At 49.5% G+C, this 24,039-nt stretch overlaps 1 protein-coding gene across 3 annotated transcripts in view; it reads left to right on the top strand.

Annotated features, from left to right (window-relative positions):
- ADAP2 (ArfGAP with dual PH domains 2) overlaps nt 1-21,416 on the top strand; it is a 28,389-nt gene extending 6,973 nt beyond the window's left edge. The window contains exons 4-11 of one of the 3 annotated variants that reach the window (XM_030807909.1): nt 2,915-2,994; nt 5,208-5,320; nt 7,114-7,260; nt 11,678-11,761; nt 15,346-15,408; nt 16,550-16,627; nt 18,323-18,551; nt 19,895-21,416. In XM_030807909.1, the coding sequence (XP_030663769.1) occupies nt 2,915-2,994; nt 5,208-5,320; nt 7,114-7,260; nt 11,678-11,761; nt 15,346-15,408; nt 16,550-16,627; nt 18,323-18,551; nt 19,895-19,929 (829 nt within the window). In that variant the 3' untranslated portion in view covers nt 19,930-21,416. The remainder of the gene's footprint in view (nt 1-2,914; nt 2,995-5,207; nt 5,321-7,113; nt 7,261-11,677; nt 11,762-15,345; nt 15,409-16,549; nt 16,628-18,322; nt 18,552-19,894) is intronic. The other 2 variants (XM_030807910.1, XM_030807908.1) reach the window with 2 other exon arrangements.
- The last annotated feature ends 2,623 nt before the right edge of the window (nt 21,417-24,039 follow it).

Genomic DNA, 24,039 nt, shown 5'->3' with positions numbered 1-24,039 from the left:
TTTAAAGTACTAGGCCCTATGCAAAATGCTTATGTGCATGTATTTAATTCTTTCAACAACCCTACAAGTACTGCTATTATCTCTATGCTATAGATGAAAAAACCTGAGGTTTGTGGAGGCAAAACTGGTCTAGCCTGTCTGACACCAGGGCCTGGGTGACTGTGTCATGGCACTGGGATAATTCAATATGAGAGGGGGGCTTTGAAGCAGCAGGAGGGTTCAGGTCCCCTGGAGATGAGGGTTAGTGTGGCACTGGTACCGAGTGGCCCTGGACCTCTGCAGATCTGACTGCCTGAGCCTGTGACTCCTTCCCAGGGACTTAGACTCGCCATCAGGGCTGCTAGACAGTGCCTTGTGTAAATGGGGAGAAGGAATCCCTTTAGGCTGACCCAGCCTCACAGCAGGTATGTCTGGCAAACAGAAAGCAGCTGCATTTCAGCTGCCGAGCCTCAGCAAGGTGCTTCTGGGCGGTACACAGACTATATAACCATACCTAGTGGTCTTGTAATTTCTCAGTGCTTAGACAATTAAGAGCTAGCAATGTACTCTGGAGTGGCTGGGGAAGCACAGCTTTCTACTTGGAAGACCTCAGTTTTGTTTCCCAGCTCTACTGTGACCCAGCTGTGAGGACGTGGGCAAGTCAGCAAAATTCTCTGATTGTCAACATCCTCATCTCTGAAATGTAGACAATGACGCCTGCATCATAGCATACTTGTAGAGATTACATGAGATAACTTACGTAGAACCTTTCACATGCCACCCGACACACTGGTTTGAATCCATTTCACTGTGTCTGCTTCAGAATGATACCTGTCCATGGCCAGCTGTGGGGTGTGCTGGCTCAACTTGAGAGGGCCTGTCTCATCCTGGCTTGCTGCTGCCACTCTGCCCTTTGCTCCAAGCGCTCAGTAAACACCTGCTCTGTGCTAGGCTTCCTGCTGGCACTACACAGACATTACTCGCCATGACTCCAGCAGCAGCCCTGCACTTTAACCCTTTTTATCTGAGTACTAATGGCCACCTCCAGGACCAAGACGGGTGGCCCTTGGTCTCCATTCCTTCTCCCTGCTCTGATCTTGTGTCCCAGGGTTTGCACCCTCATGGTGGGCCAGGTGATTCTCCTCAATGATCTGTGGGCTGTGCACTAGGAATGACTCTCTCTCTCTTTTTTCTTTCTTTTTTAAATATAGAGACAAGGTTTCACTCTGTTGCCCAGGCTAGAGTTCAGTGACACAATCATGGCTCACTGCAGCCCCAACCTCCTCGGCTCACGTGATCCTCCCACCTCAGCCTCCCAAGTAGCTGAGACTACAGGTGCATGCCACCATGCCTGGTTAATTTTTGTATTTTTGTTTGTTTTTATTTTTGTAGAGATGAGGTTTCGTCATGTTGCCCAAGCTGGTCTCAAACTCCTGAGCTGAGCTCAAGCCATCTGCCTGCCTTGGCCTCCCAAAGTGCTGGGATTACAGGCATGAGTTACCATGCCCAGCCAGGAGCCCAAACACCATCAGGTCTCTCACACTCTGTCTGGCTCTCTTTCCTCTTTCTCTCAGCCAGGCTTCCTTCACACAGCTGACAGCAAGGCCACAAGCAGGTGCCAGGCTATACCTTCCAGCGTGACTCTGGAGAAAGCTCCATCAATCTCTCCTTCACTTTTGACCCTCTCGGTCCACACAGCCCAGAGCAGCAAAGAGCTCTGAACGACCAGGTTGGGCCAGATGCCCAACTCTAAGTCATTCCTGTGGCTATGGGGTAAGGTCATATATACCTTGGAACATTTCCCTGGAAAAGGTGAGCGGGAACCAAACAATTAAAATAACTCCACTCTCGGCTGCGTGGCTTTTCTGCAGGACTCATGGATGACAATCTCTGATTGAGGTCACATTAAACACCTACTATGTGCTGAGTAGGTGCTAGGCCCTTTATATACATTTAAACGTCTCAACAACCCTGAGGGATAAGTTAATATAACAATAGCGGCCCACTCCCCAAATTCAGAGGAGTTGGGTAACTTGCTCATGGTCCCACGGTGGATAAATGATAGAGTGAGATCAGGTCCCAGGTGGTCGGATCCCAAGACGACTGCTCTGTCCAGTGTAGCCTGCCCAGACTTCATGGGCAGGTACAGGAAGAGGCTCCTGGACTCTCCTGCGTAAGCTCATGAACACACAGTGGGAGCAGGCAGTGTAGATGGTCCAGGGGAGCCAGTATCTGTCTCATTGACCTAGAGAGCTGATACTGGGACTGGAACAACTCAGTGGTTCTCTTATAGCCCACTGGGAGAAATATTTCCCCCAGAGGACATTTGGCAGTGCTTGAAGACATTTTTGGGTGCCACAACTGGGGAGGGGGTGCTACTGGCATCTAATGGGTAGAGGCCAGAAATGCTGCTAAACATTCCGTGGAGTATGGGACAACCCATAAGACAACACAACAAGGAAATATCCAACCCCGAATGTTAACAGTACTGAGGCTGAGGAGTCCTAGGTAGCTGGAGCAGGCAGTGAGGCACTGCTGTGATGTTCCCACCCTCAGCTGCAGGGTCTTGGAAAAGAATGCATCAGTCCAGGCGTGGTGGTAATCCCAGCAGTTTGGGAGGCTGAGGCAGGAGGATCGCTTGAGCCCTGGAGTTCAAGACCAGCTTAGGCAACATAGGGAGACCGCCGTCTCTACAAAAATTTAAAAATTAGCTGGGTGTGGTGGCGCCTGCCAGTGGTCCCAGCTACTTAAGAGGCTGAGGTGGGAGGATCGCCTGGGCCTAGGAGATCGAGGCTGCAGTGAGCCGTGATCACACCACTGCACTCCAGCCTGAGCAACAGAGTGAGATCCTGTCTCAAAAAAAAAAAAAAAAAAAAAAAAAAAAGAGAATGCATCAAACGCAGCTGGCAGCTGACCTCAGGCTCTCTCTTTTCAGGGTCTTAAAGGAACAATGGATTCGAGCTAAGTATGAGAGACGGGAATTTATGGCCGGTGGGGAAACCATCTCGCTCCCAGGTAAAGTTATTTCCATCACCTTTTGAAATCTGTGTTTTAATGAGCTTTAGAAAAACCAAGTGCCTAAATATTAGGAGCAAGATCCATCCAAGAGATGCCCGCTGTTCTCACTCTGGCCGCAGAGGCCAAGGTGTGGGTTCTTCTGACTTTGAAATAACAACACATCAGCTGGTGGGGCTTTGTGCTCTGAGCAGCAGAGAAGCATATTTGTCTCAGGTCTTTGCAGGGTCACAGGCGTGTACAGACTCTTTTTTTTGAGACAGGGTCTTACTCTGTTGTCCAGGCTGAAGTGCAGTGGCACTATCACAGCTCACTGCAGCTTCGATCTCCCGGGCTCACATGATCCTCCCACCTCAGCCTCCCAACTAGCTGGGACTACAGGCACATGCCACCATACCTGGCTAATTTTTGTGGGTTTTATTTTTTTATTTTAATTTTTATAGAGATGGGGTTTCATCATGCTGCCCAGGCTGGCCTTGAACTCCTGAACTCAAGTGAGCCTCTCGCTTTGGCCTCCCAAAGTGCTGAGATTACAGGCGTGAGCCACTGTGCCCAGCCAGACTCTTTTTCTTTTTCTTTTTTTTTTTTTTTTTTTTGAGACGGAGTCTTGCTCTTGTTGCCCAGGGTGGAGTGCAGTAGCATGATCTCAGCTCACTGCAGCCTCTGCCTCCCGGGTTCAAGTGATTCTCCTGCCTCAGCCTCCTGAGTAGCTGGGATTACAGAATCATGCTTGGCTAATTTTTGTATTTTTAGTAAAGACGGGGTTTCATCATGTTGGCCAGGCTGATCTCGAACTCCTGACCTCATGATCCGCCCACCTCAGCCTCCCAAAGTTCTGGGACTACAGGCGTGAACCACCACGCCCAGCGTCAAACACTTAATATAAATTGCAGAAAGACTCCTCCACTGGACAGACCAATTAGGAAAAGATATCCCTGCTCCTGGTGAACTTTATTCCTGGTGCAGCTCACGTCTTGCTGAGGAGCATGGGCTTAAATTCAGCCTCCCTTTCGACCACTGTGCAGGGTACAACCTCTTCTGTGGCCCTGGACCTGTGGCAGTTTCACTCCCACTGTCCTGAGTCCAAGCTGACTCTGACCCAGACAGTAAAGTATAAAAAATCATTCTTAGAGGGCCAGAGGCAGTGCTCAGCTCTCCTGGCCACCAGGACCACAAATTATTCTATTTATTTGTGTATTTATTTATTGAGTCAGGGTCTCACTCTGTTACCCAGGCTGGAGTGCAGTGGTGTGATCTTGGCTCACTGCAACTTCCACATCCCAGGTTCAAGTGATTCTCATGCCTCAGTCTCCCGAGTAGCTGGGATTACAGGCATGCACAACCACACCTGGCTAATTTTTATATTTTTAGGAGAGTCAGGGTTTTGCCATGTTGGCCAGGCTGATCTCAAACTCCTGACTTCAAGTGATCTGTCTGCCTTGGCCTCCCAAAGTGTCAAGATTACAGGTGTGAGCTGTTGCACCCAGCCCATAAATTATTCTTCAAACGAGCAGGTGCCTGGAGGGAGCTCGTTATTTCTTTTTTTGAGACGGAGTCTCACTCTGTCGCCCAGGCTGGAGTGCAGTGGCACAATCTCGGCTCGCTGCAACCTCCCCCTCCCGGGTTCAAGTGATTCTCCTGCCTCAGCCTCCTGAGTAGCTGGGATTACAGGCTTGCGCCACCATGCCCAGCTAATTTTTGTATTTTTAGTAGAGACAGGGTTTCACCATGTTGGTCAGGCTGGTCTTGAACTCCCAACCTTGTGATCCGCCTGCCTCGGCATCCCAAAGTGCTGGGATTACAGGCGTGAGCCACCATGCCCAGCCTTATTTCTAAAGTTTCATTAGGTTGATGTCAGCATGAAGTTGGGCAGGACCATATGTATTTAGTATATATTTAAGTGTCTTTCAGAATCAGTTCAGTTTCTCAGGACTTTGCCTTCTTAAGGGTCTTCTTATAAGACAGCCTGATACACAGAAAGTCAAGGAAGAAAGGTTTTAGGCAGTGGGAAGTGCCCCTGAAGTGAGAAGACATCACAAAATTGGCCCCAGATGGGATCCTTGTGTTCTGCAGCTGAAATAGAGAAGTCTGAGTGGAGATATTTTGGCAGCAGATGGAAGGCTCATTCCACCCTTGAGAACCTCAGAGGTTCCTGAGCTGCTTGTGATCTTAAGGTCACGTGTGTTCACGCTTTGTCATGCTTGCTGCTTAAGGTAACCGAGAAGGATTCCTGTGGAAGCGAGGAAGGGACAACTCACAGTTTCTGAGAAGGAGGTTTGTACTTCTGGCAAGAGAAGGCCTCCTGAAGTACTTCACAAAGGAACAGGTAAGATGCCAGACCAACGAGAGCAGGTCCCTTCCTGAGCACTCTCACCCGACAAAGGTCTACATTCTAATCAGTGGTGCCTTTTCTTGTAGATAATCTCAGCGCCTGAGAGTTAGGCACAACATTTGGCTACTTTTCCTTGGTTATACAGTAAATCCAGTCCACCAAAAATCATACTTTCTGTCCACCTAGAATCAGCTTAGATAGGTCCGTGTTTAAGCCTTTGATGACCACTTGATTTTGCTTCATTTATTCATTCACTTAAGAAACATTTATTAAGTACCTACTGTGTGCTAGACATTATTCCAGGCACTGAAGATACAGCAGGGAACTAAACAAAACTCTTGTTCTCAGGGAGCTTTCAGTCTAGTGAAAGGAAAGAGCTCCGTAATCAAAACATCAATATATAATATACCAGGAGGCAATAGTTTTATAAAGTACAATAGAAGTGGCTGCGCACGGTAGCTCACACCTATAATCCCAGCACTTTAGTAAGAGATTGAGGCAGGGGGATTGCTTGAGTTCAGAAGTTTGAGATCAGCCTGGGCAACATGGTGAAGCCCCATCTCTACAAAAAATACAAAAATTAGCTGGGTCAAGCACATACATCTTTGTATGGTGGCGCATGCCTGTAGTCCCAGCTACTAGGGAGTCTACGGTGGGAGAACTGCTTGAGCATGGGAGGTCGAGGCTGTATTGAGCCGAGATTGTGCCACTGTACTCTAGCATGGGTGACAGAGTGAGACCCTGTCTCAAAAAACAAAACAAAACAAAACAAAAAACAAACAAAAAAAAACAGGCACGGTGGCTCATGCCTGTAATCCTAGCACTTTGGGAGGCTGAGGCGGGTGGATCACTTGAGGTCGGGAGTTCGAGACCAGCCTGACCAACGTGGAGAAACCCCATCTCTACTAAAAAAATATAAAATTAGCCGGGCATGGTGGCACATGCCTCTAATCCCAGCTACTCGGGAGACTGAGGCAGGAGTATCACTTGAACCTGGGAGGCGGAGGTTGCGGTGAGCTGAGATCGTGCCATTGCACTCCAGCCTGGGCAACAAGAGCGAAACAAAACAAAAATAAAAACAAAGAAAAGAATGAGATCATGTTCTTTGCAGCAACATGGATTGATCTGGAGAACATTATCTTAAGTAACTAACAAAGGAACAGAAAACCAAATGTTCTAACTTATAAATGGAAGCTAAACATTGAGTACACACGGACACAAAGAAGGGAATGATAGGCTGGGCTCAGTGGCTCATGCCTATAATCCCAGCACTTTGGTAGGCCAAGGCAGGTGGATCACCTGAGGTCAGGAGTTCATGAGCAGCCTGGCCAACATAGCGAAACCCTGTCTCTACTTAAAAATACAAAAATTAGCTAGGTGTGGTGACTAGAGTGCAGTGGCACGATCTCAGCTTACTGCAACCTCCACCTCCCAGGTTCAAACCACTCTCCTGCCTCAGTCTCCCGAGTTGTTGGGATTACAGGTGCCTGCCACCATGCCCAGCTAATTTTTGTATTTTTAGTAGAGATGGGGTTTTACCAAGTTGGCCAGGCTGGTTTCAAACTCCTGACCATAGGTGATCCGCCCACCTCGGCCTCCCAAAATGCTGGGATTACAGGCGTGAGCCACTGCTTCCGGCCAGTATCTATGAATTTTGATACGAGAGCAAGAACATTTAAAACCCATATATTTACAAATTGATGCTTGTTTGCATGAAGGCCTTGGTGAAGGTTGACCAGAAGTCACCCTGTGGACTGTCAGCATCTTTCTTTCTTTCTCTTTTTCAGGGTAAAAGCCCCAAAGCTGTCATCAGCATTAAGGACTTGAATGCCACCTTCCAGACAGAGAAGATAGGGCACCCCCACGGGCTGCAGATCACCTACAGGAGAGATGGCCACACCAGGAACCTGTTTGTGTATCATGAAAGTGGGAAGGTGAGACACCTGGAGTTGCCACCTCTGCCTCCAGTTCGCACCCCAGGACTTGGCAGGTGCAGCTCACCACCTCCCCTGCTCACTGGTGCTGTGCTCAGCTGCCTCTTGAGATTTTCTGCTACCATTTGCCTTAATCTATCATCACCTCCCAGTCTGAGATAAAGACATGAGGAGGGCAGGGTGAGATCAGGGAGAGGAACCTGGCAAGTACCATAGCTATATCTGGACAGTGCACAGCCACCGATGAAAGTCCAGTTACAGAAGTGACTGTGCCCAGGAATGCAAAGCCAGGTAGGGCCAGAGGTTCTGAATATGGGGGAGGAACTGATAGACAGTCAGGCAGCAGTGCATCCCGGGACCCTGCTTCTCAACATGTGGTCCTGGCCCAACAGCATTGGCATCACCCAGGAGCTCAAGGCTGAGCATGGTAGCTCCTGCCTGTAATCCCAGAACTTTGGGAGGCCAAGGCAGGTGGATCACTTGAACCCAGGAGTTCGAGACCAGCCTGGTAGCATAGTAAGACCCCATCTTTACCCAAAAATACCCCCAAAATTAGCTAGGAGTGGTGGCATGCACCTGTAGTCCCAACTACTTGGGAGGCTGAGGTGAGAGGATTGCTTGAGCCTGGGAGGTCGAGGCTGCAGTGGGCCATGATCACGCCACTGCACTCCAAGCCTGGGTGACAGAGCAGGACCCTGTCTCAAAAAACAAAACAAAACAAAACAAAACAAAACAAAACAAACCAGAAAGAAAGTAAAATAGAGTCTGAGGCCCACCCTGGAGCTACCGAATTAGAAACTACATTAAAAAAAAAAAAAAAAAAAAGAAGAGGCCGGGCGCGGTGGCTCATGCCTGTAATCCCAGCACTTTGGGAGGCTGAGGCAGGCGGATCACGAGGTCAGGAGATCGAGACCATGCTGGCTAACACGGTGAAACCCCGTCTCTACTAAAAATACAAAAAAAAATTGGCTGGGCGTGGTGGCTGGTGCCTGTAGTCCCAGCTACTCAGGAGGCGGAGGCAGGAGAATGGTGTGAACCCAGGAGGCAGAGCTTGCAGTGAGCCGAGATGGCACCACTGCACTCCAGCCTGGGTGACAGAGTAAGACTCCGCCTCAAAAAAACAAAAAAACTGCATTTTAACAGGATCCCAGGTGAGTCTTGTGCACATTAAAGTTTGAGAAGCACTATTTTTTTTCCTTTGGAGATGGAATCTCGCTCTACTGCCCAGGCTGGAGTGCAGTGGCGTGATCTCGGCTCACTGCAGCCTCCACCTTCAGGGTTCAAGCAATCCTCCTGCCTCAGCCTCCCAAGTAGCTGAGATCACACCCAGCTAATTTTTTTGTATTTTTAGTAGACACAGGTTTCACTGTGTTGGCCAGGCTGGTCTTGAATTCCTGACCTCAAGTGATCTGCCCACCTTGGCCTCCCAAAATGCTGGGATTACAGGGGTGAGCCACTGCGCCCGGCTGAGAAGCACTATTTAATAGTCCAGGAAATCAGCCCAGTCAGAGATGAATAAGCCAATATAAGAGAATAAGCTAGGTCAGGTCCTGAGCAGGGTCACATAACTAGGCAGGGGACAGAGATGCTAAGTGGGGGTAGATGAAGGTGGGTGCTGACATTTTGTGACCATCTATTAACTCCCCTGGGCACTGCTTTTGGTGACTGCTGTCCATCATTTTTATCTAAATAACATTTTTTTTTTTTTTTTTTTTTGACGGATCTCTTCACCACTGATCATGGCCATCCCTCACTCCCCCCCCCCCCCCCCCCCCCCCCCCCCCCCCCCCCCGCAATTTTTGTATTTTAGTAGAGGTCCCGTGTCCATCCTACTTAAGCTCCTAAGTGGGATTCAGTGAGCCCCGCCCCACCCATTATATGGGCATGTTAGTAACTTGCTCAGGGTCACAGCCCTGCACCCACTTTACCCGCCATGTGCCTCTGCTGTAGGGAGGACCCTTGGCAGCAGGAGCCAGGAACCAGATGCAGGGACTAGACCTTCCCAAGGGGCCCTAGCACCACGGCCCTAGCCCCCTCTCCATGCCAATCACTGCCATAAGGACTTTTACTGAGGCACCCAAGGTCTCTGGCACTTAGGATACCCAGCTCCCTCCTATCCGCCCAGTATGGTGCATCTGACAACCTGGGTCTGGCCATTCTTCTCTTTTGCTTGATGCCCCAGCCTGTCTGTTAGATGGGCATAAATGAGGGCTCCAGATTCCTGCCTGCAGGAGTCAGGGGGTGATTTAAAAGCTAAGTGGACAGGCATAAGGGGCGGGGAGGGGGCTGTGGCAAACAGGAAAACCTGCATGGAGGATTGAAACAAACAAAACGTTAGGAACCAAATGGACATGTATGCAGGTTGGATTTGGCACCAGGATCACCAGATTGTGACTGGAGAGACCTTCCAAGGTGAAGGCCTAGGTGTGTCTTTTCTGGGCTGGCCCCATTCCCTTAGTGTCTGAGACCTAAGAAGGTTTTTTTTTTTGGAGACAGAGTCTCGCTCTGTTACCCAGACTGGAATGCAGAGGTGCAATCTCGGCCCACTGCAACCTCCACTTCCCAGGTTAAAGCAATTCTCCAGCCTCAGCCTCTCGAGTAGCTGGGATTACAGGCACGCACCACCATACCCAGCTAATTTTGTATTTTTAGTAGAGATGGGGTTTCACCATGTTGGTCAGGCTGGTCTCCAACTCCTGACCTCAGGTGATCCACCAGCCTCGGCCTCCCAGAGTGCTGGGATTACAGGTGTGAGCCACTGCACCTGACCAGAGGGTCCTTAAGGAACCCCAGGACAAGACAGCACAGACCCCTGGAATACTAGGCCTGTATGCTTCGCCTATGAGAGAGAAAGGGAAATGGTTTCATTCCTTTGAAACCATATTCAAATGACTTTCTCGGTCACCACATTATATCAAAGTCACAAACTACCACTATTTGAACAAGCCTTTTAGCCTCCCAATTCCAAATTCCTGGGAAAAGGAATCTGATAAGCCCACTCCAGCCTCTGTATTGCTCCAGGCCTGGTCCAGTTGCTGTGGTTAAGCAGGGGCAGCATCACAGCAGTAAATGGGGCTGCAACTGGGGTTGGGTGAAGATAGGCGGGGTAGTTCTCACAGAAGCAGGGCTTGGGCTGAGCAAGCACCGAAAATCTATCTATTACAACATCAAAACTAACCTGCGAGATAAGTAGAATGTTTTACGTAAAAGGTGTGTGTGGGATGGAGTGGGCTAAGCAGAATGTCCCAAGAGGAAGGAACAGTAGGTGTTGGGAGAATTGCAAATAGTTTTGCATGGAAGGAACTCAGACAGCAAAATCATAGTAAAGAACTTAAGACTTTTTTTTTCTGAGGGTAGTAGACAGGACTCCAAGCCAGACTGATTAGATTTGTAATTAGAAAATCACTCTGGCTACAGGCTGGGCGCGGTGGCTCACGCCTGTAATCCCAGCACTTTGGGAGGCTGAGGCAGGCGGATCACGAGGTCAGGAGATCGAGACCATCCTGGCTAACACGGTGAAACCCCATCGCTACTAAAAATACAAAAAAAAAAATTAGCCAGGTATGGTGGCAGGCGCCTGTAGTCCCAGCTACTCAGGAGGCTGAGGCAGGAGAACGGCGTGAACCCGGGAGGCAGAGGTTGCAGTGAGCCAAGATCGTGCCACTGCACACTCTAGCCTCGGCGACAGCGCGAGACTCCGTCTAAAAAAAAAAAAAAAAGGAAAATCACTCTGGCTGCCATGAGAGGGCCAGTCGGAGAGTGGCCGATCAAGGCCAGCCGGATACATGGTTGTCTAGGTGGGAGATGAAGGTGGCCCGGGCTGCTGAGGGACATGTTCTCTCAGAGTGACAGCAGAAGGGGCCAAGCCAGCTTGGGCTAAGTTGCCATGAGCATCCTCATTAGAGGAGCATCCCCAGGCACACCTGCTCCCCACCCAAATGCCGGTCTTTGACATCTGAGGACAATGATTTCCTAGAGCCTTGCTCCTTAGAGTGCATTCCACTGACTAGCAGCATCATATCACCTGAGATCGTGTTAGGAATGCAGAGTCCCGGGCCGTATTCCAAACCTGCTGGATATGCCTCTGCATTTTAACAAAAGCCTCAGGTGATTTTGCACGCATTAGAAGGTGAAAAGCACCGTCCGAGGCCATTGCAGAACTCCCGTGCAGTTCACCCGATCCTTTGCCAGGGCTCTGGGGTTACCCCTGTCAGAGGCTTCCTGCTCGCCCGGGTTAGCCCACGAGGCCCTGACGCAATCCTCCCTGGATGCCCCTGAGCCGAGCTGTGGGGTGTGTGCAGGCGCTGAATATATGTGCCCCACACCCAATGCCCAGCTAGCTTCCCGCCACGAGACGCAGCCTCCCACCCACCCCATCTCACTGCTGTGTGTGTGTCCTGTGCACGTCTCTCGGCAGGAGATAGTGGACTGGTTCAATGCCCTCCGTGCAGCCCGTCTGCAGTACCTAAAAATGGCCTTTCCTGAACTCCCGGAGTCTGAGGTGAGCTAAATGTGGACCCCAATTTCTGAATCTCCTCTTGGCCATCTCCTTCTTTCCCTGTCTGTTGACCTCGAAGACACTCAGAAGCCAGACTAGGGCCGGGTGTGGTGGCTCACACCTGTAATCCCAGCACTTTGGGAGGCCGAGACAGGCGGATCACGAGATCAGGAGATCGAGACCATCCTGGCTAGCACGGTGAAACCCCGTCTCTACTAAAAATACAAAAAAAATTAGCCAAGTGTGGTGGCAGGCGCCTGTAGTCCCAGCTGCTCGGGAGGCTGAGGCAGGAGAATGGCGTGAACCCGGGAGGCAGAGCTTGCAGTGAGCCCAGATGGCGCCACTGAACTCCAGCCTGGGCAACAGGGCGAGACTCCGTCTCAAGAAAAAAAAAAAAAAAAAAGAAGCCAGACTAGGTTTGTTTGCAGGCAAGACCTCGAGGTTGAGGGCTGGGCTGCTCAAAGGGAAACCCAAGGCATTCTCCAGGGGAGCCTGCGGGGGTTACAGCCTCACATACGACAAGGCGGCCTCCCAAAAGCAGGTCAGTTTCTCCCCTTCAGAAGAGTGTCAAGGGGCTCAGCAATTGGTCATCTCTTTCTGACCCCTTCTGCCTCTAAAATGATCCCTAACATACCGCTTACAGAGTGCTTTGAGCCCATTTTGTCTTGTGAAATGGCAGCCAGGCAGGGGTGATTATTTCCATTTGACTGATGAGATATACAGTCCCAGGAAGGGCAGGTGAATAACCAAAGGTGTGCTTCCCTTTCTAACATCCTTGCTTTGCCCTGTGATGCTCTGGGCTTGGGAAAGCCTGGGATCCTCCCCATTACAGTTGTAATAGGAGCAGGTATGTCCTTCATGGCCAACATCACGGGGAGCCGAGAACTTCATTTTGATTGTCTCCAGACTTCTGGGGCCTTCATCTCCCTATCTCAGGCTGGGCCAGGGAGACCCACATGGTGTGGGGCAGAGGATGCTGTCTTGAGCCAGGAAGCCTGGGCTCTCAGGGATGCCCTATTGCTCAGTTGCTGTGTGACCCCTGCAGGTCCTGGCACCCCTCTGAGCTTCTATTTCCATATTGGTAAGATGGCGGTTAGTCCAGGTCATCTTCAGGGTCCCTTCCGCCTCTGAGATTCTATGCTCTGGTCCTCTTCAAGAAGCTCCCCTCCAAGAGGATTTTATAACTGATGGGGCTGGGAAACCATTTTAATGCTGGGATTTTCTTAATCTCAACCATTAGAGCTTCCTTGAAAGCCTAAATGCTCCTTAATTCCAAGGTTTGTAGGGAGCCAATTGTCTGAAATAGGGTCCCCTCCAGGCCCAGGGATGTGCTGAGATGGCAGCTCTCTGCGAGCAATTCCAGCAAGGCCTGAGTCAGAGCCCTTGAGTCAGTCTGCTGAGTTTGCACCCAGAACTGGTTAATGCTGGCTCCCATGGGCAGGGAGTGGAGATTGCTGACTGCTGACTATGAGGAGGGAGGACAAAGTGCAGATGCTCAGCCTTATTTAATCTGGGCAAGCTGCCCATCTTTGCTGACATGTGTAAAGGAAATTGTTCTTCGGTCAACATCCTCAATGTTCCCCTGCCTCTCTTATCCACTGTCAGTACCCTATATCCATCCCGTGTCTTTCCTCCCATTTAATGTCTGTGTATGGTGTGAGGTTCTGAGCAATCACCAGGCCTGGCTCAAGCTTTAGGGTCCACATGTTGGAAACCCAGGGCATCCCAGTAGGGTCTGTGGTCCTGTAATAAATGCATATGGTCTCTTGGACTTCAGAGAAAGTAGGTTTTGTCGCCACGGCGACAGATGAATGCATCGAGGCTCAGAGAGGTGAGGTGACTTGCCTAGGTGACAGTACCTACTTTCTAGGGCTATTGTGAGACTCCAGCGAGCCAAGGCATCTGAAGTACAGGAAGCAGTGCTCCAGCCATGTGACTTTCCTTTTTCTCCCAATGGTTTCCCTAGGCCTCTGCTTGCTCTGTGATGGGTCAAATTCAGAATATTGAGCAGTTTGGGACTCCATCTGTTTTCTCCAAATGGAAGAATTAATTAAAGCCTAGTGAATGTATTTTAGGAGAAGGGGAGTAGTACAGTTTATATTTTGTTCCTTACATTTAAAATTTTTTTTTTATTTTTTGTAGAGATGGTGTCTCACTTATGTTGCCCAGGCTGGTCTTGAACTTCTGGCCTCAAGCAATCCTCCTACCTCGGCCTCCCAAAGTGCTGGGATTACAGGTGTGAGCCACTGCATCTGACCTATATTTTCATTTTTGGCTCACAAATTTCCCCCTTTTAAACTTCCTGTAGCTGTTCCCCAGACCTCACTATCCCTGTGCCTCTGCCCTGGGTCCTGGAGCTCTGGAGAAGCCTCTCTGTTCTTTGAAGGCCGTACTGTCATTTGAAGCTCTAGACTTTCCAGGTTGATGCCTGGGAGCATAGGAGGCCATCATCAACCCCTGGAAACATCTCTGGGTGGAGGCTGCCAGGCTGGAAGGGATGCTGGGGATCACATGATCCAGGTGGTTTATCACACAGGGGAGACATAAGGCCTCGAGAGACACAAGGTCTTACAAAGGTAGCGCAGCTGGTGGGGGCCAGAACTGGAGTGAGAACCAGGTCTCCTGACTTCTGCTTCAGAACTTTCTCTGTCCACTCTGGCATCATTGTTTTTTCTTTTTTTTTTCTTGAGATGGAGTCTCCCTCTGTCACCCAGACTGGAGTGCAGTGGCACTATCTCAGCTCACTGCAACCTCTGCCTCCCAAGTTCAAGGGATTCTCTTGCCTCAGCCTCCTGAGTAGCTGGGATTACAAGCGCGCGCCACCATGCCCAGCTAATTTTTATATTTTTAGTAAAGGTGGGGTTTCGCCATGTTGGCCAGGCTAGTCTCAAACTCCTAGCCTCAAGTGTTCCACCTGCCTTGGCCTCCCAAAGTGCTGGGATTACAAGCGTGAGCCACTGCACCAAGCCTCTGGCCGTCATTTTCTTGTTGCTCTGTGTCAGAATCCTGACCAAGGACCAGGCCTTTCCCAGGTCCTGCTCAGAGGGCCCTGGCATATTTATACTTTAGCACCTAGTGTAGTGGTAGGAGTACAGTCTAGTGTCATCGGCCCTGGGCCTGAATCTCAGCTCTTTGTGCTACCAGTGATGTGACTTTAGGAAAATCCCCAGCCCCTTCTCTGTGGCCTGGTTTCTTCAGATGTGTAATGAGGCTGGTGATACCCACCTCGCAGCGTGATTGAGAATTGCACCCGGAGCCTGACGCAAAGTGGACCCTCAGAACATGTTCCCTGACACCAAGAGGGTCTCTGCAGAGCCTTGCCTATGTCCATACCCTGGGGTTACTGAAGGAATCCTTAAACCAAAACTCGGCCGTGCCATTAAGCTCTGCAAACATCTGGGGTGCTGTCGACTGGCTTTGTTGAAATATTAATATTATGACCATTGCACTTTCCAAATATAATACTGTGAGCCATGAGCATACATCCTTCCCCATTTCAAACTTCCCCTTTGTCGGGAGCCAAGCTCGGCGGGAACCTGGAGCCTTAGAGTGTGAGTTGGGGGTCAGTGTCTGTCTCTCTTCCCCAGCTCGTGCCATTCCTCACCAGGAACTACCTCAAACAAGGCTTCATGGAAAAGACTGGGCCAAAGGTACCTTCTACCACTCCCTGGGGAACTTATATGGTTTAATGTATATAAAAGTTTTAATGTGTTTATGGGATGATTGTTAAGAGGACAGTGAAAGGTGTTAGGCCAAGCTTGTCCAACCCACAGCCCATGGGCCACATGCAGCCCAGGACAGCTTGGAGTGAGGCCAAACACAAATTTGTAAACTTTCTTTTTTTAATTTTTTTGAGACAGTCTTGCTCTGTCACCCAGGCCAGAGTACAGTGGTGTGATCTTGGCTCACTGCAACCTCCGCCTCCTGGATTCAAGTGATTCTCCTGCCTCAGACTCCTGAGTAGCTGGGATTACAGATGCCCACCACCATGCCCGGCTAATTTTTGTAATTTTAGTAGAGATGGGGTTTCACCACGTTGGCCATGCTGGTCTCGAACTCCCGACCTCAAGCGATCTGCCTGCCTCAGCCTCCCAAAGTGCTGGGATTACAGGCATGAGCCACCATGCTCAGCCAAATTCGTGAACTTTCTTAAAACATTATGAGATATTTTTGCGATTTTTTTTTTTTAAGCTCATCAGCTATCATTAGTGTTCGTGTATTTTATGCGTGGCCCAAGACAATTCTTCCAGTGTGGCCCAGGGAAGGCAAAAGATTGGATATCCCTGTGTTAGGCGAATGTGAAAGCAAGCCTTGGGCAGGTGGAAAAAGTAGTCAAAGGGTTGTTTTCAGAGAGGCGCAGCCCCTCTGCCTGGTTCTTGTTGCCGGGCTTTCTCTCCCTGACCTAGGTTAGAATTTGGCCAAGGCCAGCACTTTCAGCCTTGCCAAGCAGTAGCCACTTCTGATTTTCCCCAACTTCCTTTTTCTCCGGCTTCTTTGACTACAGCCTGAGAAAGAGGAAAGTGCCTCTTCCAAGTCAAGGCAGCGCCTGGAGGCAGCAGGGTGAAGCTGGCAGAGGGTATGGTGGGGTTGGAAGGGGAATGGGCAGAACCTTCAGAGCCTGAGGGCTCCTGTCCAGGCCCCAGGGAGAAGCACTAGGAAGTCTGACTGAGGAGGCTGGGCTGGAGAACCAGTGGGACTGGCCAGCTCCCTTGGTTTGGCCTGGGCTGGCCCCAGCCTCTATCCTTAGAAACTGACATGGTCATCTGTGGTAAGAAGTTCCCTCTTTTGCAGCAGAAAGAACCTTTCAAGAAAAGGTGGTTCGCCCTGGATTGCCATGAGCGGAGGCTGCTCTATTATAAGAACCCACTGGTAAGAGCCACTCCTGCTCCCTCCCCAGGGCTTCCTCAAACAGAGCTGGGTAGTGCTCGTCTGGAACTATGTGAAAGCTACAGATAAACACATCTCCCAGAGCCCCAGAGCTAGAGAAACCTTGAGAGGAAAACCTCTACCCCTTGTTTTTGTTTCTCTTGAAGTAATCTCCTGTGGCATGAAGCTTCTCCTCGCTTTCAGGAAGTCTATTATGAGTATCCAAAATGCTGCCTATGGTCGTTAAATATGGTGTATCTCTTCCTCTAGTCTCCAGGACTCACTTATATCCAAGAGGCCATGACGTGTGGTAGTTAGGAGTGTGGTGGACTCTAGAACCCCGCTGTCTGGGCTCTGGTCTCAGCCCTGCCACTTGTAGTAGTGTTGCCTTGAGCCAAGTACTTAGCTCTCTGTGCCTCAGTTTCCTCCTCTGAAAAACAGGCTTAATAAGAATGCCTTCCCCAGAGGTTGCCATGATGGTTATTTAAGTTACTGTATATAAAGCATTGTAATTCCTGATGCTGATTTTAATAAGCGCTCCGTAAATGTTAGGTATCACTTATTTATTTTTTTAGAGACAGAGTCTCTCTCTGTCACCCAGGCTGGAATGCAGTGGCACAATCACAGCTCATTGCAACCTTGAACTTCTGGGCCCAAGTTATCTTCCTGCCTCAGCCTCCCGAGTAGCTCAGAATACAGGCATGCACCACCATGCCTAGCTAATTAAAAAAAAAATTTAGGACTGGGTGCGCTGGCTCTTGCCTGTAATCCCAGCACTTTGGGAGGCTGAGGCAGGAGGATCGCTTGAGCCCAGAAGCTCGAGACCAGCCTGCACAACATAGTGAGATCCCATCTCTACAAGAAACTTAAGACCGGGCACGGTGGCTCACATCTGCAAACCCAGCATTTTGGGAGGCTGAGGCGGGCAGATCACGAGGTCAAGAGTTCGAGACTAGCCTAACCAACATGGTGAAACCCTGTCTCTACTAAAAATACAAAAGTTAGCCAGACGTGGTGGTGCATGCCTGTAATCTCAGCTACTCAGGAGGCTGAGGCAGGAGAATTGCTTGAAACCGGGAGGCAGAGGGTGCAGTGAGCCGAGATCATGCCATTGCACTCCAGCCTGGGTGCAGAGTGAGACTCCATCTCAAAAAAAAAAAAAAAAAAAAAGAAAAGAAAAGAAAAGAAACTTAAAAATTAGTCGGGTGTGGTGATGCATGCCTGTAGTCCTAGCTGCTTGGGAGGCTGAGGTGGGAGGATTGCCTGAGCCCGGGAGGTTGAGGCTGGGATGAGCTATGATTGTGCCACTGCACTTCCAGCCTGGGTGACAGAGTGAGACCCTGTCTCCAAAAACAATTCATAATAATAATTAATACTTTTTTTTTGTAGAGAAGGGGTCTCACTATGTTGCCCAGGTTGGTCTTATATTCCTAGCCTCAAGCAATCCTCTGCCTTGGCTTCCCAAAGTGCTAGGATTACAGGCATGAACTACCAGGCCCACCCTCAGTATCTTTTCAATAGACGATGTGTATGATTTATTTTAGGGTTTTGATCTTTCAAATTCTGGGTCCCACTTAGCAGAAATCCCAGCAGGGACCTCATACCCCTTTCCCAAAATACAGCTTGGAGGCTGTCAGGGCTGCAGGGCCCCTCTGCCCTGGGGGCACCCTCTGATGACCCTGTACCCTCCATTTTCAGGATGCCTTCGAGCAGGGCCAGGTTTTTCTTGGGAACAAGGAGCAGGGATATGAAGTCTATGAAGACCTGCCCAAGGGCATCCGAGGAAATCGCTGGAAAGCCGGACTCACCATTGTCACCCCAGAGCGGAGATTTGTCCTCACTTGCCCCAACGAGAAGGAGCAGCAGGAATGGCTGGAAAGTTTGCGGGGTGTCCTGTCCAGCCCCTTGACACCCCTCAACCGCCTCAGTAAGAAGCAGGAACTGAGGGGTGTTCTTTTGGCCAAGGGCAGAGGGCAGAAAGGTGCTTCTTCACTTAGGTTCAGCTGTGATGCCACAAAAGATTCCTGATTCCCAACTATGCTCTTTTCACTGTCTTCTCTTCCTGCGAAAGAAAAGCACAGACATGCCATTATTGCCATAAAGTCTCCTCTGTCCACCCTGGGTTCCCCTAACAGAGCCCTTCCCCAGGAGCTTTTAGAGGAGTTTGGCCCTGGCGGAACCCCTGGGTGCCGTCTGTACCCCTCGCAGTGTGGGGGCTGAGCAGCTTCTCTTTCCCTCCACCCTGCTCTATGCTGATCCTTTTTCTCGTGAGAAAACCCTGGCCTGTTATTATTAGCTAAGGTCACACCCGCTGGGCAGCTCCTGGGATTTTTGGATTCCTCCCCACTCCAGAGGGAAGGCTATTTCTAGTGGCTTCCTTTCTTCGAAGCCTCCCTTCTGTCTGTCTCTCTCCTGTTCCTCCTCTTTACCAGTAGGCCTTCCTCAATGCCGACAGCCCTGTGAAAAAAGAGGAGACATGCCGAGCTCCAGCAGAAAACTGCTGGCCCAGGGCCTGGCTTCTGGGGCACAAAGGAGAATTTCTGTGTTTGGAAAAGTACAGACTGAGCAGGGGACCCCTGCACAGCCCCTTGGGGGAAACACTTGTGCACTTGGAGTCTGACCGATATAAACGCAGACTCTCTTGACCGTCCCACAAAGGCCAAAGCCAGAGAACCTCAGAAAGGGACTTGCAGATTGTGAGTGAGGCATATCAGCTGGTGCTTTCTTTTCTCTGTGGGCTGCCATTTATGAATCTCTTGGTTTCTGTCTGTCTCTGTCCCTCCACTTTTCTCTCCTTTGCTGGTGTGTGCATTCCCTCTGACGCCCTAGCTCTCACTCTTTCATTCTGTTTTTTATTCTGGCTCCCTCTGTCTTTGTGTTATTTTTATTTTATTTTATTTTTTTGAGACGGGGTCTTGCACTGTCACCCAGGCTGGAGTGCAGTGGTGCGATCTCAGCTCACTGCAACCTCCTCTTCCTGGGCTCAGGCAATCCTCTCACCTCAGCCTCCCAAGTAGCTGGGACTACAGGCTCGTGACACCACATCTAGCTAGACAGAGTTTCACCATGTTGCCCAGGCTGGTCTCGAACTCCTGAGCTCAAGTGATCCACCTGCCTCGGCCTCCCAAAGTGCTGGGATTACAGGCGTGAGCCACTGCACCCGGCGATGGCTCCCTCTGTCTTTGTACGCCTGTCCCTTTGCTGCCCCTCTCCTCCACAGGACAGCATTGGCATGGCCACCTCCCTCAGCCCTCTTCATTTCCCTTGTAGCTGCATCAACAGAGAGTGGCCACAGCAGCAGGTGACCCATTAACTGAGGAACTGGCTGCCACTGAACACCTGGAACTCCTTGTGGGAAGAAGTTTGCACCTCGTCCCTGGCTGCCCACCATCAGTGTCCCGCAGTCAGCAGCCATCCGTGGCAGTGAACTCTGCCAGGACTGAAGCTATGGCTTTATCCATCAGCTCCCTGAGCCTTCCCCGCAACCCACCCCGGGGATCTGAGGATCTGGTACATAGATGAACATCTATCGCCTCCTCCCCCATACAGACCTAGGCTTGAAATGCCCTACAGGCCCAGAACTTTCTCACATCTGAAATGGAGGCATTGCAATGAAAAGGCACCCACAGCATCATGCAAGCGGCATCTTGTAAAAAAAAAAAAAAAAAAGTTTAATCTGAATCTAACCATGAGGAAATAATCAGACAAATCCAAATTAGGGGCATTCTGCTAAACATCTGACCCAGACTCTTCAAAAATGAAGAGTGAAAGATAAAGTAGTCAATGGCCGGGCGCAGTGAGTTTGCGCCATTGCATTCCAGCCTGGGTGACAGAGCGAGACTCCGTACCAAAAAAAAGAAAAAAGGAACCGAATGAAATCTCAAATGGCTGAAATGTTAGAGAAACAGAGCGCCAAGGCCCCTGCTCTGTGACTCGTTCCTTTCCTCTGTCTTCAGGCAACACGCAGAAATACACTGGATGTTCTCTCTTCACTTCAATGGAGACCCAAGGAGCTGGGAGGGTCTCCTAAGAGATTCTCTGTGGCTGGGTGTGATGGCTCATGCCCATAATCCCAGCCCTTTGGGAAGCTGAGGCAGGAGGATTGAGACCAGGAGTTTGAGAGCAGCCTGGGCAACACAGTGAGACCCCATCTCTACAAAGAAAAAAAAAATTAGCTGGACATGGTAGTGCATGCCTGTAGTCCCAGCTACTCCGGATGCTGATGTGAGAGGATCACTTGAGCCAGGGAGGTCATGGCTACAGTGACCCCTCATTGCACCACTGCACTTAGCCTGGGTGACAGAGTGAGACACTGTCTCAAAAAAAAAAAAAAATCTATGCATTTTATGGGACTTTCCTTTGGATACCCCAATCAAAGGATAAGCAATGCATAAACCTGTGTCCTTCCTGACGCTTCTCGACTGCCCAGATAGGGCGGTGAGTCCTCTCTATCTCCTCTGGCTCTGGAAGCACCTTGAAAATGTGCATTTTCAAGGACACTTGCTGGGTTGTGCATTAAGGGCCAGTTTACTTGTCTGCCTCTTTGACTGCCTGTGAACTCTGTTGGGGGTACTCCGCTAAGTTCTGGGGATGAGGAAATTAATAAAGGTACAGTCTTGCCCTCAAGGAACTTATGGTCTAGAGGAGAAGAACGAGAAGTATAGACAGGCAGTAACAAAGCTACTTGAAGAGGCAAACTGGGATTCTAAGGGTGGGAAAGAACAGACACAAGAGATAAAGTCCCAATGAAATGGAGTGCTTGGTTTTGGGTGATTCCTTCCTCAAGGAAGAGTATACTTCTATACTCTTATATTAAATCCCTTTTTCCCTTTTTGGCTTGTTAGTGCAAGGAAGTTTCTATTACTTGAATCAATCCCGACAGATAAAGTTTTCTCAAAGAGATGATGCCTATGCTGAATCCTGAAGAAAGAGTAGAAGATAGTTGGGTTGGGGTGGGAGGAGGCAGAGAAAGAAGCATGTGTAAAGGCTCAGAGATATCAGGTGTGCACGTGCCTGTAGTCCCAGCTACTGGGGAGGGTGAGGTGGGAGGATCATCTGAACCCAGGAGTTCTGGGCTTTAGTGCACTATGCTAATTGGGTGTCCACACTAAATTTGGCATCAACATGGTGACCTCCCAGGAGTGAGGAATCACCAGTTTGCCTAAGGAGAGGTGAACTGGCCCAGATCAGAAATGAAGCACTTCCGTGCTGATCAGTTGAGGGATCGTGCCTGTGAACAGCCATTGCACTGCAGCCTGGGCAACAAGAGTGAAACTCCGTCTAAAAAAAAAAAAAATAGCCAGGCATGGGCACTGTAATGCATGCCTGTAGTCCCAGCTACTCAGGAGGCAGAGGTGGGAGGCTTGCTTGGGCCTGGGGGGTTATGCACTCCAGCCTGGGTGACAGAGTGAGACTCTGTCTCCAAAAAAAAAAAAAAAAAGACAAGAAAATTTGAATCACACTTCACTTGTATTAGGGTTCTCCAGAGAAATAGAACCAATGATATACATATATATATGGCTATAGAAAGAAATTTATTAGCCAGGCACGGTGGCTTACGCCTATAATCCCAGCACTTTGGGAGGCCGAGGCAGGCAGATCACAAGGTCAGGAGATCAAGACCATCCTGGCCAACATTGTGAAACCCTGTCTCTACTAAAAATACAAAAATTAGCTGACTGTGGTGGCGCGTGCCTGTAGTCCCAGCTACTTAGGAAGCTGAGGCAGGAGAATCGCTGGAACCCAGCAGGCGGAGTTTGCAGTGAACCAAGATTGCACCACTGCACTCCAGCCTGGCGACAGAGTGAGACTCCGTCTCAAAAAAAGAAAAAAAAAAAAGCCGGGCATGGTGGCATGTGCCTGTAGTACCAGCTACTCGAGACTGAACTCCCACTTAAGCCTGAGATTTCAAGACTGCAGTGAGCTATGGTCTCACCACTGCACTCCAGCCTGGGTGACAGAGTGAGACCTTGCTTCAGCAAAGAACAGTTATGTCACACCCCAAAACTCCCTTGTAGCCACACCCTTCCCCTTCCCCTTCCCCATGGCAACCATTGATCCGTTCATCATTATAGATTGTATTTTCAAAAATGCCATATAAATGGAATCATTTAATATGTAATTTTTATTTTATTTTATTTGTTTATTTATTTATTTTGAGACAGAGTCTCGCTCTGTTGCCCAGGCTGGAGTGCAGTGGTGCAATCTCGGCTCACTGCAAGCTCTGCCTCCCGGGTTCACGTCATTCTCCTGCCTCAGCCTCCTGAGTAGCTGGGACTACAGGCACCTGCTACCACGCCCGGCTACTTTTTTGTATTTTTAGTAGAGATGGGGTTTCACCATGTTAGCCAGGATGGTCTCGATCTCCTGAACTCGTGATCTGCCTGCCTGGGCCTCCCAAAGTGCTGGGATTACAGGCATGAGCCACCGTGCCCGGCCTAAATTCTTTTAAACTAAGAAGACAAGAACCAGGGTATCACAATAGCCATCAACATTTGGTTAGATATATGCTTAATTTTATAACAAACTTTCCCGGTGGCTGTACTACTTAACATTTCACTAGTGATGTATGAGAGTTCCAGTTACTCTATCACCAACAGTTGGTGTTGTCAGTATTTTTTATTTTAACTGTTCTGATAGGTATGGAGTGGTATTTTATTATGGTTCTAATATGCATTTCCCTAGCGGTTGATAATGTCGAAGACCTATTATGTACTTATTGGCCAATCTTATATCTTCTTTGATGAAGTGACCATTTGATTCTCTAGCTTTTTTTTTTTTTTTTTGAGATCTGGTCTCGCTATGTTGCCCAGGTTGGAACACAGTGGCTATTCGCAGATGTCATCATGGCATACCACATCCACAGACCCCTCACCTCAAGAGATCCTTCTGCCTCAGCCTCCTGAGTAGCTGGAACTACAGGCGTGTGACACAGTGCCCTGCTTGCCTTTTTAAAATATTGAGTGGTTTGGGCTGGGCGCAGTGGCTCACACCTGTAATCCCAGCACTTTGGGAAGCTGAGGTGGGCAGATCACGAGGTCAGGAGATCAAGACCATCCTGGCTAACACGGTGAAACCCTGTCTCTACTAAAAATACAAAAAATTAGCCAGGCGTGGTTGTAGTCCCAGCTACTTGGGAGGCTGAAGCAGGAGAATGGCGTGAACCCGGGAGGCGGAGGTTGCAGTGAGCCGAGATCGCGCCACTGCACACTCCAGCCTGGGTGACAGAGTGAGACTCTGTCTCAAGAAAAAAAAAAATTGGGTGGTTTGCTTTTTCTACTGTTGAATTTTGAGAGTTCTTCATATATTCTGGATACTATGAACACAGACTTGGATTTGTAAATATTTTCTCCTAGTCCATAGTTTTTCATTCTGTAACAGCGTCAGTGAAGGCTTCTTTAGTCAAGGTATTAAGG

This window comes from Nomascus leucogenys, unplaced genomic scaffold, assembly GCF_006542625.1.
Source record: "Nomascus leucogenys isolate Asia unplaced genomic scaffold, Asia_NLE_v1 Super-Scaffold_249, whole genome shotgun sequence".
Lineage (NCBI taxonomy): Eukaryota > Metazoa > Chordata > Mammalia > Primates > Hylobatidae > Nomascus > Nomascus leucogenys.
The sequence above is the reverse complement of the archived record's forward strand: the minus strand, read 5'-3'. Positions and strand labels throughout refer to the sequence as shown.